This window comes from Oculina patagonica, chromosome 10 (genome assembly GCF_052425735.1).
Source record: "Oculina patagonica isolate OP01 chromosome 10, crgOcupat, whole genome shotgun sequence".
Lineage (NCBI taxonomy): Eukaryota > Metazoa > Cnidaria > Anthozoa > Scleractinia > Oculinidae > Oculina > Oculina patagonica.
This window is the reverse complement of record NC_135767.1, coordinates 11,440,180-11,453,688: the sequence shown is the minus strand read 5'-3', so window position 1 is coordinate 11,453,688 and position 13,509 is coordinate 11,440,180. Positions and strand designations below refer to the sequence as shown.

At 37.3% G+C, this 13,509-nt stretch overlaps 1 protein-coding gene across 1 annotated transcript in view; it reads left to right on the top strand.

Annotated features, from left to right (window-relative positions):
* The window catches only part of LOC144628466 (uncharacterized), a 32,186-nt gene that overhangs the window by 11,799 nt on the left and 6,878 nt on the right, over positions 1-13,509 (top strand). The window contains exons 15-28 of the mRNA XM_078486560.1: positions 242-371; positions 939-1,034; positions 1,781-1,943; positions 2,655-2,886; positions 5,063-5,093; positions 5,939-6,042; positions 6,515-6,624; positions 7,817-8,011; positions 8,675-8,870; positions 10,551-10,699; positions 11,089-11,283; positions 11,757-11,914; positions 12,218-12,335; positions 13,184-13,273. Of these exons, the coding sequence (XP_078342686.1) occupies positions 242-371; positions 939-1,034; positions 1,781-1,943; positions 2,655-2,886; positions 5,063-5,093; positions 5,939-6,042; positions 6,515-6,624; positions 7,817-8,011; positions 8,675-8,870; positions 10,551-10,699; positions 11,089-11,283; positions 11,757-11,914; positions 12,218-12,335; positions 13,184-13,273 (1,967 nt within the window). The remainder of the gene's footprint in view (positions 1-241; positions 372-938; positions 1,035-1,780; positions 1,944-2,654; positions 2,887-5,062; positions 5,094-5,938; positions 6,043-6,514; positions 6,625-7,816; positions 8,012-8,674; positions 8,871-10,550; positions 10,700-11,088; positions 11,284-11,756; positions 11,915-12,217; positions 12,336-13,183; positions 13,274-13,509) is intronic.

Genomic DNA, 13,509 nt, shown 5'->3' with positions numbered 1-13,509 from the left:
AGCGTGATGAATGGCACACGTACACCCTACTCACCGTACTACACGCTAATTATCTTTTTATTGCTGCCAACAACGCTACACCCCGACCCCCCCCCCCTCCCCCCCCCCAACCCTTCCCTTACCAAGCTAATAGGAAGAGGTTACAATTTAGAAAACCAAAGGGAAGAAATGAAGAAAAATTGATTTGTTTCATATGCAGTTTAAGTTGATTTTTCTAGCATGCAATCAATGCCTACTTCAGGTACACCGGAGACCTTCTTGTGATGAAGGAAAAACAGCTTGGTGGCACCAAGTACATTCGCTTTGGAATGATAAAACTTCCTGCAGGAATTTTCTTAAAAATTACCGGAGAAGCGACCGCCACAGTATCCGTGAGTTAATAATTAATAAACTACATTGTAAAATTCATTAACTATTCATGAGGATGCAAACCAATCCCAGCACATATTTAGATCACATGTACACAACTGTAAACCCCAATACAAATCAAACAATAGAATTAACTTTTGATACAAACTCCTGCTCAGCTAATAAGTATTCATTAACTTTTGATACAGATCTCTACTGATTCGCATAACAATACTTTGCATTCAATTTATTGTTTTCATTTCACAAGTGAAAAAGCGTCCGTCTGTTGGCCTTACAATGGCTCGCCTATCGGCTCGCCATTGTAAACGCCCATACAGATCTCCCGCTCATATTTTATCTACTACTTATAAATTGCTCTGATGAAGAAGGCTTTTAATTTTTCTCATTGTTATGTAATTGTTTTGAATTTATTTCAATACAACACAGTAACATTGAATGTAATTAGAGCTAAGTAAAAAAAAGTGTTTCTCGTCCCCACCCGTTTCTCTTTTTGGGCCGCCTCCCTTTTCATTATTTGTTATTGGAAAGTTGAAACGAACTTAAATAGATAAGTGCTTTCCACTTTTCAGGGAAATATTAGACGATCACTAGCTGTCAGTGGTGGTGTAGCGCTTGGGGGCGAATGTCGGTGGAGCGAAGGAAGTTGTTACACGACCGATAATTCGGTATGGACTTTATACTAAGGGATGCAGGATAAGATTACGCATATAGTTCCCTGACTGGTAAAAAGAAAACTTATTTTACAGTGGCTTTACATCTTGGGAAGTCGGTAAATCTGTGGGAAAAGGAGCAAAGAGTCAGTCAGTCAGTCGGTCAGTCAGTCGGTCGGTCACTCAGTCACTCAGTCGGTCGGTCAGTCAGTCAGTAAGTTAGTTAGTTAACTGTTTAGTTAGCTATCTAGCTATCTAGCTATCTACCTAGTTACAGTTGATCATCTACATAGAAATTATCGATGCTCCGTCAAATTTTTTTTGAAATATTTTTAACTATTAGTTTCACGTCCATGCTGTGACAAGTCATGCTTAGTAACATCTGATCAGGGATTCGACCTTGCTCTCACGACCGCTCGAAAAACCAGTCAGTTATAAGCCAAACATTAGAACACGTCACTCAAATTTACCAATTAGATAGCATTCTTAAACTACCCTAGTTTTGGAGCGGGGACTAAAACTGGATTTCAAGAAACGATCACAGGGAGAGGCCCGTGTATGGGGAATTCTTTTCTTAAAACATCCTTTCCTTCAGTACCCCCGAGCGGAAGATGTAGAAACATAGTCAGCAAATTGTAATGTCCCGTCCGTCCTACCGTCCCTCCGTCCGTCCGTATGTTTGCTGTCTGTTCGTCCATCCATCCGTCCACCAGTGATAAAATACTTGCTGTTTCGTTCTCAACTCCCTTCCCTCGTCTCAGGTTCATCTACGATCAGACTGGAATAGCCCGAAACCTAAATTGAAGACTGGATCTGGTATAGATATCACAGTGACACCCACGCTTTCTGTGAAAGTGCCAGCGATGCCTAAAAGGTTCGGAAAGGCAGTAAAGGCACCTTCACTTAATGTACTGGATAAGTTAGGTAAGATTACACATTTCTTTTGATTTGTTTCGCTTTTTGTTTTGTTTGTTTGTTTGTTTGTCTGTTTGTTTTTTGAAAATCCACAGCAATACACTGATTTCCTTGTAGAATTCCCAGCACCAGTTGATATAAAATCAATGATGTTGATGTTAATGTTGAAGTTTAAACAACAATCGCCATAGTGACTAGGTTCAAGCCCTCTTTCGTTATTTACGTTAAATACATCAAGAATTACACGGATAATTTAATAAAATTAGTATTTAAATTGCCTAAGAAAGAAGGTGCTGAAAGTATATTTTAACGTCCATCTCACACACTAAAATCAAAGGTCTGAGGAAGCAGATGACTCACTGAAAAAGGCGTTTTACTCCCTTTCCTATAGCAAGAACTGACTTGGAGTATTTCATTTTTCTGGAATGGAATGCTTGTCCAGATATCACCCAATTTCCTCCATCCCCGCCATAACCACTCTCAGAATTTTGCTAGGTGGCCTATAAATGCTAAGTATAAATAGAAATTCTAAGAGTTTGAACTGTCTGAAGATCACAGCACCACTCACAACCTCAGCCAGGACACAAGACTCCAAACCATTCAGCATTAAGCCACCACACCTAATCAGAAACCTTAAACACAACACGTTCCAAGAGCTAGATTTGTTATTGTAAATGATACGAAAACGTTTTCTGTTTGTGTATCTTTTTGGTCTTTCAGTTGTGGCAGTTGCTGATATCGTAGACCTTTCTTTGTCACTGTTTGTAAGTGCACCATTAAAAGCAGGAATATCAGTGATTTATCCTTCCAGTCAGTGCCAAGGAAAAGCACCCGCTGAACTTGAAAGCTCTTATGGAATTTCCGACCTGGTTTTTGGTCTTTCAGTTGGATTTCTTGAAAAACAATTAAAATTGTCATTTAATACTGGATTTTCTCTAATACGATGGACCAGGTACGATAGTTCACGTTTTGTTACCATCGTTTTTGTTGCTGTTTTTTTTTATTCACCAATTTTTAGCTTTACAAGGAATGCTTATTACAGCTAACCAAAGCATGCTATCAGTGTACTGGGGGGGGGGGTTTTTCTGCCCCATTTCCTAAAAAAAAAAAAAAAAAAAAGAAAAGAAATTAATTAACCGAGGGCCCCCAATGTTTTTGGAGTCCCTCCCCCACTTTTTATTATTTTGTATATTAATTCTAAAGTGGCAAATAAATGATGATGATGAAAATGTAAGAGTTCATATAAATCTAAAATTCGGTCGATGAAATATCAATTTTTTTCGAAAAGTCAAATCTTAAAAAAAACACAACATGTTGTCTTTTTCCATGATTTTATCGCTTCTGGAATGCCCCTGAAGTTTTAAGTGCGTCACGGAGTCGATCGTTAACAAGAAACTCTCCCAAAATGCATCTTAATAAGAGCCTTTCATAAACGATAAACACAAAAGAAGACAGAAAATGGTTAATTTTCCAAGAAATCAAAGGCGCTTTGTTAGCCCACTCGTGAATGAGAATACTAAATGTATTGGTGTAGAGCTATGAAATGATTCTGTCTTTTTGTGAGCGGCATGTTAGTATAGAAGTTGTTTGAAGGGAGATATGATCACGTTGGTTCCTTGTGTTTACAGCGGACGCGGGTAATGCATTCATAAGCCTTCGTTATATAACACTAATTTCTACCATAAAGTGCATGCTTGCTAACGCGTTGTGTAGTGGTAATGCGTTGGCTCTACAGTCCGGCGGCCCGGGTTCGATTCTCAGCTGGGACGATTTTTTTTTTTTTTACGACAATCTATTTTACAATTTTATACGACGTCTTTTTTTTCTTTCTCCTTTTTTTATGAATCTATTAGAGATGCAAATCAAGTACTATACAGTATATTATTAAAAGGCAACAAAATTCGTCAGTTTGGCGAGCTTTTTTACGATAAATTATTTACGTATCATGACTATCGATTATCATACAATACGCTTGGAACTATAAAACATTCAGAGACTGCTAAAATTGGTCTTTTTTCATACAATTGTCCTGAAATCAACCTTTTAATACCCAACACAGTCGCAGTCCACAGTTCGTGTCTGCAAAATCTAAAAATTCCATCAAAACGCGGAATATCAGTTCAGTGCTTCGAAGATTTTCATATTTTCTCTAAGATTATTTCTTCTATTTGTCATGTGAAATTCTTAAGAGCTATAAATCGAGCCATTCGAAGAAGCTTTTATACATACAAGCCATTAAACTTTGAACCTACGGTATCGGTCAGCGGGCTAACAACAACACAAAGAAATCTATATGCTAATTTTCAGCCCAAATGATTCGTAGGCCGAAGTGGTCAAGCGGTTAGGGGTTTGGTCTTCAAAACCATAATTGATGTTAGGAGTCGCCGGTTCAAACCTCAGTGTGAAAAAAAAAAGTTAAAAAAAAAACAAGGAAAATTAATTTATAATTTAATGCATAAATTATTATTCATAAATTAAAGTCAACAGCCCATAATTTAATGCATAAATTATTATTCATAAATTAAAGTTAACAGCCCATCGACCGACCGACCGACCGACCGACTGACCGAGTGAAAATTTGCATATCACTTTCCATAACCATACTCGTTTCATTACATTCACGAGTAAAATGATCAAATTTCAGATCCATACAAACTATTATATAGTGAACCCTCTCTGCCTGCATCCTCGAGCTAACTAGTAAAGCTGTCCGTCTAAGATCCACCTTATATAGAGTTTAGTTACAGAAAAAAACGAGTGAAATTCGGCCTCATATCTGCCTCAGGGAATTGTTCGCCTTACATGGGTGTCGGTTTTTGATAGAGTTTCCTGACACTGGTCACGGTACGCTTCGGTTATCTGTGATGTACATTCTCATGTTGCGTGCTTTATTGGCACATGTAAAATAATGGTAAAATGCGTAAAAAGCAAAAAATGATTGAATTTGTCACGTTTAAAGAGCAGCGTTCCTGAGTGTGCTCTGTGTTCTTGTGCTGTACATGTGTTTAGCCTAGTGTCTTTTTGTCCTTTTTGGGTAAAACCTGCATTATTATGAGCTTTTCGATGATAATTAAAAAAAAAATGTTTTCATATATTTTAATTTTTAAAACGTGTCTATGGAATTTCAGGGATTGTGTCTGCCCACTTTCCAATTCTAAGGTAAGTCACAAAAAAGCAACAACAGTTAATAAGCCTTATTCACAACAACTTGACATCTTTAGATATATTAAGACGAATAAGTTTAAAAAATTAATAAAAATGAAGCATTAGAACTTGTTTAAGTAAGACGTTTAAAATACATGTCAATGAGACAAAGAAACAGCCCAAGCAAACAGAAAGTTGACATAATATCAATTTCGATTTTACAGCCCCACTTTTTTCCACAATGAGAGAAACTTTTGGAACTCAGTTTTGGCTTAACCAAAATCTAACCAAGCAGACGTCAAGCGCATGCTCAACTTTCCGGGAACGAAGTGGAAATATGAACTGTAATTTGTTGGACGACATCATTCATATTGCTGAGTGCGCAAACATTTACAGACGGGATCTGTCGTTAAGTTATTTTTTTATACGACTTCACTTCTAAATAGCTCAGGTATTTCATTTTAATAAAACTATGTAGTTTAAAATAACTTAACAAAGACAAATATTCACAATACAGATAAATTCGACAGTTTGCTGTTATCGGGTCCGACAATTTTACAACTTCAGTTGCTGATCGAAGAAGGAGTTTGGCTCAACCCCCTTACTGATATACTGCAAAACAGTCGTGTTTTTTGCGAATGCACTCGGTCTTCGAACGAAAGGTCCGGAGCCAATGTCTGAATTGAGAGTGAGACTGAGGAAAGACGATCGGCGCTTCAGGCATCAACGATTGGTGCTTCACACCGTCGATAAGCGATTGTTTTAAAAATTTAAAGAAAGAAAAAACGACTGTTTTGTGGTCTACTTTGCTGAAGGAAAGCGCATATCATTTATGAGGGGCACATTTTTGCTTTTGACAGATATGTGTTGGACCTACCCCAAGACCACCAAGGCCAAGACCCCCAGTAGAAAAAACTCCGAAACCTCCTGACAGAAAACAACGGAGGAAAAAGAGCGAAAATGAGTATGTGTGTTGGTTCTTTATTTCGTAACCCTATCCAGACCACAAAGTAAGAGAGAATAGGGAGGCGCGAAGGGGCCGAATATGCCCACACGGACTAAAAACGTGAAATTCTTCCTGGTAAAATTTGGTACGAATCGTTCATTTCCCGCTATGGAAACTCGAGGAAATCTGGGGCTAGTCTCATCTTGCAGTCGCTTCTGGGTCCGATTTTTTCCTGGAAACATCCCAATGGAAATACAACCGCGACTCTCTTTAATAACCCCATCTTGGAAGCATAACTGACGTGGATATGATCTTTATTAGAGTGAAAAGAAATAAAAACAGATGTTTTACCCTGAAATATTTTGAATATTGTTTGAATGGTAAGACTTTACGATACTTCTATTAAATGATAACTACTTGTATTCCTTGTAAATTGTTTCCTTGTATTTTTCTACAGTGCTAATTTATGTTATTTTCTATTTTTGTAAAGCGGTTCTGGTCAGGGTAAGGTTCCGGGACCACCATGCGGGAAAGACCATGTCTGTGCTGCGAGGAGAATGGGACCTAACTGTACGATGCCTGATATGCGGCCCATTCAAAGTATGTGTTAAGTGTGTGCAAAATATTCGCCCTTGTTTTTAGAAGCCTTGAAATTGGAAAAAAATTGTACGTTAAGTAATGGAGAAGTGTTACCTGCCAATCTTTAAATCTGAATTTTGGAAGACCTTTGAATTGTTAAGAAACATTGGTTTAAGTTTAACTTGCTTTATGATTGTCGTTTTACTGTAAGATCGTGCTTCGTGGTGATATCTGATATTCGAGCAACTAAAGTTACAATTACTTTCATCATTTTGTTTATGATATTCTAACTTGGCAGCTTTGGAAATACGACCCAAATTAACTGATTTTATTGGTATTACTTTCCAGCATGTGTTTATAACCAGCATGTGTTTATAAATATTTCCCCAAAAATGTAGTTATTCATTGATTTAATCCTTTAGGGACTGGTCAATATTAAAGTGGGGGTGAGTCTGATCAATTGGAAAAGAGAGCCCACCAAAAGCGATTTTATAATCGCAAGCCACCTAGAAATGTTTATATTTGGGTCTTCTGAAATCGCTAGAAATACATCTAAAACTGCTCATGTCAAGAAATTTATCAATTTATACTGACAAATATATACCACTGGGGATTTTCTTGTAACTATAACAGTTTACGGTCACTAAAATAACTCACCCCTTATGTTAAAGACCAAAACAACATGATCCACCCCCTTTCTACTCCGCCCCCCCCCCCCACACACACACACACACACACACACACACACACACACACACACATACACGCATACTTAGTGACCATTTTTAATAAAACTAGAAGTTGAGCGCTGGAGACGCTTGTCTGTAGGGGGGTCTGGGGGCATGCTACAGAAAAAAATTTCTAGGCTCAGAAATGCTATTTTCAGCATTCTCTCTGATATATTTCGTCGAAAAGTCGATCTCGTTAAGTGTAAAATTACAGGTGTTTTTAGTGCTTAATAGGAACTTTCCTTCTGCATGAAGTTTTTTCCTTTGTCTTCCCCTTTGCACGAATTTTTTTTCCTGGCATTTCGCCTTGCATGAATTTTTTTTCTTTGCTTTTTCCCCATCCCCCATCACTTTTCTAATACTCAGTCCCTAATTACCTGTGTATCATCAGTGAAATGACATTTTACATATTTATTACATTAATTATCAATTTAGGGGGAAATAATAAATAACAATTTTATCTGATAATGATTCATTCATTTCAGAGTGCACTGAGAATGTACAATGCTCTGGGGATGGAGATTATGATTCAGCCATTCCACAATGCTCTGGGAATGGAGAACCTTTTATAGCCCCGCTCTGTGGGGCGGTATGTTGGTGTTTCGGAGGATGGGAGGGTGAATACTGTGAAAGAATATCTGTAAATGGCGGAGGTGACCCTCACTTGGAGACTTTAGATGGTTAGTAGATAATTGCATTATTTTTGAAGTCATCTCTATGAGCGATTGAGTACGTCTGCTTGCTGTTGATTGTTAAGAGACAAGCAGATTCCTTGTGTATAACTATTTCAATTAATGTTGTCAGATCAAAGCTTCAAGCCTACGCAAAAAGACCGAAAGGTGGTATGGGTAGAGGTAGAGGGCTGCCGCACGCACTGAATACTTATGAGTATCACGGCATGGCAAACGTAACATTGTATAAGTTTTCTCTCTTTTTGGTCACGTGGAAACAAAGTATTTTTAGCCGCACTTTTGGGAAACCTTTGAGAATCAAAGCCAGATAAATTAAAAAAAAAGGAAAGGAAAAAGGTCTCGTGGAAGCCAAAACATATACTACGCACACATAAATGCAAACTCGTAGATTTCATATACTATGCGGTCTTGTCGCGTAGGCCTATAACGTTTTCATCCAACGACGATAATTGAAATCGCTCCACAGGGAGTTTGGGTGTGAAGGCAAAATTCTTTAGACGTTGCCGCAAAATATCGCAAAATAATGTTTTTGCAAATAAATTTCCGTTTTTTTTATATTTAGATATATTTATAAATGCTGACTGTATACGTCACATAACATTGTTAAACAAAAAAGTAATGCTTTGATTTCCACTGTTTTCCTTTTCTTAGGGAGAGATTTCGACTTCTTCGGTATTGGAGAATTCTGGGGTTGTAAAAGTGTCCATAATGACTTTGGTCTTCAGTTTCGATTTTATTATTACGAGCGAGCCTCGCTAATTGGAGGAGTTGCGCTGAAGGCTGGACGGAGCATAGTGACAGTTATGACGATCAAGACTGAAAACGCTCAAGATACTCCCATCGTCAGGTGTGTTACTGTTACATCAGCCTCGCAAGTGTTTTAAACATTGTTTTATAATATGTCATTTAAACACGTTCGCCTAGTTTTCTTTTATTTCCACAACTGCATGCGGTGAGTTTACCATAGTAGGGTTTAAGTCAGTAAGTTACAGAGCATCTCGTTTTAATAAAATCACTTTTGCAACTTAAACTGTAACCAAAAGTTCTTTGTCCAGAAATTTAGCACCGATTTCTTCAGAAGCTTGTCTGTTTGGATAATACTCTTTGCAAAGTGGGTGTCTTGACCCTATTCAGACCGAGAGGGGGATTTTTGAGTTTTCCTAAAAGTTATTCCTAAAAAAAAAAAAAAAAAACCAATTTGGTAGGGTTGGATGATGTGTCAGGAACTTGACATCACCATGGCAACGGCATTTTGACAGGCATGTTTTCCCAAATTTGTAATTTTGAGTGTCTCTGCTAAAAGGAGTAGAAAAAAGAATACAACTTAAATGGAATTATTTTTACATTTTTACGGGTTTAAAGCACATTTTTATTTATTTTGAGTACTTTGCAGTGATTCTGGGTGGTTTTCGGGCAATTTGGACAAAAAACACTTCTTGAAATCCAAGATGGCGGATCCTTTAAGATGGCGGCTGTTTTGACATCATGATGTAATTGCCACGTGATGTGACGTCACCATCCCGCGTGACATATAACCAAAAGAAAGAGTTTCGGACGTACAATACATCCTATAAGTTTCATGGTGATTGCTTAAATATTCTAGAAGTTACATAGGTTGGTTACGACCTTGGTTACGACTAATTCTAATGCCTTGAAAACCATCTCTTGAAATTTTTTTTTGGTCCAGAAGCCTTGGTAGTTTACCTGCAAAATTCCTAATGTTTTAAACATCTAGGATTTGTAGTGATTTCTTTCAAACTGAGCGAAAATTTTATTCAGCAAACACCGCCATGTTCACTTGCCTGAGAAGTTGGTATGGCTTAGTAGCAAAGCCTTGAAAAGTCTCCTCATCCCGTTAAAAAGTATATGTTAGGTTTACCCCGATATAACGATATTTTCGTTATACGGCCACACGTTATATCGGGAGTTTCGATATAACGATTCCTCGATATAACGATATAATTTTATTGCACCCTTGGTATGTCGTTATATCGGGGTTCCACAGTACATCGTCATAGCCCGAGCTTCTCGACCAATCAGAATGTCCCATTCTTGAAATCACCTCAGAAAATTATACTAATTTTACTTATTAATTTATTATCTTATAAGGTAACTGCAAAGTGCGCACTGATGTTACTGATATTTTTTGTGTTCATGTTCATAAAAATAAAAATTAATCACTTTAATTATCAAGATGTTTTGCACTCCTTCGCTAATTGCAGACACCAAATAAATAAACAAATAGTGTCAGTGAACAGAAACTGACCAGTTGGCTACAGTAGAATCTCGATTTCTTGAACCCTTGGATAGTACTTCTCAATTTTACTCTCGATTTCTCAAAACAATTTACTCTTTTCATTTTTCTGGAGGTTCGTATAATTATACAAAGTGTGGACGAATTAAATTGGGGACTACCAAACACAAATCCGTCTAGTACGTGACAAGGAGGAGGATTTGATCCCGGCATCTCTCCGCATGATTGGAAACTTCCAGCGTCAATCTAACTCCTGAACTTTTCTTTTAACAGAGTCGATGGAATGTTGTTAAATATAACCAGCAACTCTTCAAAACCAATCGATATCAACAATGGCACAGTTTTGTTAGATCGTCAGAGGCGTTTTTCTTTTGAAGCTGAAGAGAACAGTGTCGCGCTAATTTCACTGCAGTACGATTCAGGCGAGTGTGCAACATGTAATCATGGTTCTCGTTTAATTAAGAAGAACGCCCTAAGTGTAAATATAGTCAGAGATATTCGCGGGTTAATCAGGATGTTTTGATTATGAATTGCACCACACCAAGACTCGTTATTTTAGAGCAAATAGTTACTTTTAATCAGACTGCCTCGTACTCTTGAACGCGGTTGCATTATGTCGGCAGAGGAAAAGCCTGTCAATCAGCCGGGGACTTGGTGGGAAGGAAAGCTTCCTCTCAAAATGGCGAACCAAAAAATGCGTTAAATCCTAAAATCCTAACAATGGGTTTTGCATAAGGGAAGAGTAGTATATAGTGCTAAATATCAGAGGTTCTGTGATTTATACCGAGTCCCGCTTACTTATTTTTCACAGGTGTCACAGTAACCATTGATGTTCGACATAGCCGAGTGATGAAGAGGCAATACTTGAATGTTCTGTATTCACCCACTGCTGCATACAAAGGTCATACTGAGGGACTATGTGGCTTAATGGACAACAATGCAACAAATGACTTCATGGGACCAGATGGCATTATTTACAACGACGCAGTACAGTTTGCAGAATCATGTAAGCAATGCTTTAAAGTAGTTGGCTTTACTAGATGACAACCGTTTGTCAGAAGGACGGTTTGTAACTATCTCATCTGTCTGTCTGTCTGTCTGTCTTTCTGACAGATTGCCTGTCTCTCTGTCTATCTGTCACGTTGATCTCTCTCTTCTTCCAACGACCCTGGCAGTATAACAGTGGATCGGAATTTCAGTTTCTCTTTCCCCTTACCTCCAATGCCAAATGAGACAATTCATATTTCCGATGTTCTTTTTAACTACATCAAGGGACTTAAGAAAAACGGTTATGGCGAGGACTCAAGCTCAATCGTTTGCTTTAATTTTTAGCTAGCAGAAGTTGGTTGTGCATACATAAAGAGGTGCTCTTACACAATTGCACCATATTGAGTGAACAAGCTTGTACATAAATACATATTAAGACTACAGGAATCTTTAAAAAAATACATCAGTGCTAATCGGTCTGTTACTGTCTAGGGAGAATTAAGGATTGTCACAATGGATCAGGCACATTTCATTCTTGGTCTTGGAACTCGTCAAACTTTTACCATGAAGACATAATGGACCTGACGTATACAGATTCATCCTATCTTCCTATTTACTCACTGGACGGAATTTCACAGTCTCTTCTAGAGGTAAGAACGTTTGATCACAGGCGGCCCCAAACTAGCAAAAGGCGTTGCGCGAGTGCCACGTGACTCTCTAAGTAAGCCCCTTTTTACTGTTTGATTTCTAACATTAATTTGTGGGTAGTTCCAATGAAAACCATTTTTTTTAGCACATCACAATCATCCATCTGCATATTTTTTTTCAATTTCACAAAATACCCTTCATTTCCCTATATTTCTTTCTTCTTCTCTGTTTAATGAAAAAAAAAATTCAAGTTAAAATCTTTCTCCGGCGTAATAAAATTATTCTTTGCGTTTGGCTTCTTATAGATCGCAACAAGTATGTGTAAATCCCTGAATATTTCTGATAACGATTTGCACAGCTGTATCTTTGATGTCGCTATTACTAACGACACGACATTTACTGAGCAAGAAAACTTCAAACGAGGTAAGTCATGACTTCAATGTTTTTGCACTGTAAGTTATTTACTAGATGCTAGTTTTTGCGACGTTTGTCTGTCGAAAGGGTGGAATTATACCATGAAAGTGGAGATTTACGAAAAATTAAAGTCGGTTTAGATCTCATTAAAGTTGGTTATTCAACTTTTATGCTATCAATTAAAGGTAAGTAAAGGTCGTAAACCGGCAATCCTCACATTTACTTTTGCTACCATGCGCAAATTTGACGTAAACTTGGTTTAAGATTTAAATAACCTTTCAGTTATAGTAAAACACCGGTTGTACTTACAATTCGCAGATGTTCACCATATAATAATAATAATAATAATAACATTTATAGTGCGCAGATTTCATATATAAAATGTTCAAATGCGCATTACAAGATTAAAAACGGAATAAAAAAGCTAAAAACTAAAATTACAATTAAGAGTAAACTTCCAATGAATTTAAAAAGCTAAAGCTACAATATATTAAAGGTAAACTTACAATGATTTTAAAAAGCTAAAGTTACAATTATTAAAAGTAAAATATAATTTAAAACAAACTATGATAAAAATGAACGACGAAAAAGGTGTGTTTTTAGCTTAGCTTTAAAAATAGTAACAGTGCTGGCACTTCTTATATCAAATGGAAGCGCGTTCCAAAGTTTCGGCGCAGCACAGGTAAAAGAACGGTCACCTAGTGTGGCTTTTGATTTAAAACGTGGATAGCTAAGTAAAAGGTTATCGCTATAGCTAAGTAAAAGGTTATCGATATGAACTGCAATGATTTGGCGGACACGTAGCATGTTAGCCATTAGGTAATAATCTATCCAGTTGAAATTTCTCCTTCTTTTAGACTGTCCAGCTCAATGTTCAGGAAAAGGCAGGTGTGTCAATGGAACATGTAGATGCATCGAGGGATGGGCTGGAGATAGTTGTGATAAAGGTATATCATTTAGATAACTTTAACTTTTGTTTACTATTTACACGGACAAATTTAGTACTTATTGAAGCCTCGTAAACATTTAGAAGACAAACTGCTAACGTGTTATGACGATGAAACAGTCGAATGCGATAATCCACGTTTAGTCTTATATGGATGCTTCGCCATGTGTTAGTGGGAGGGTGAAGAAAAAAAAAGATACTCCAAGAAAGTTGAAAATTCGAAATCCGTAATTTGCA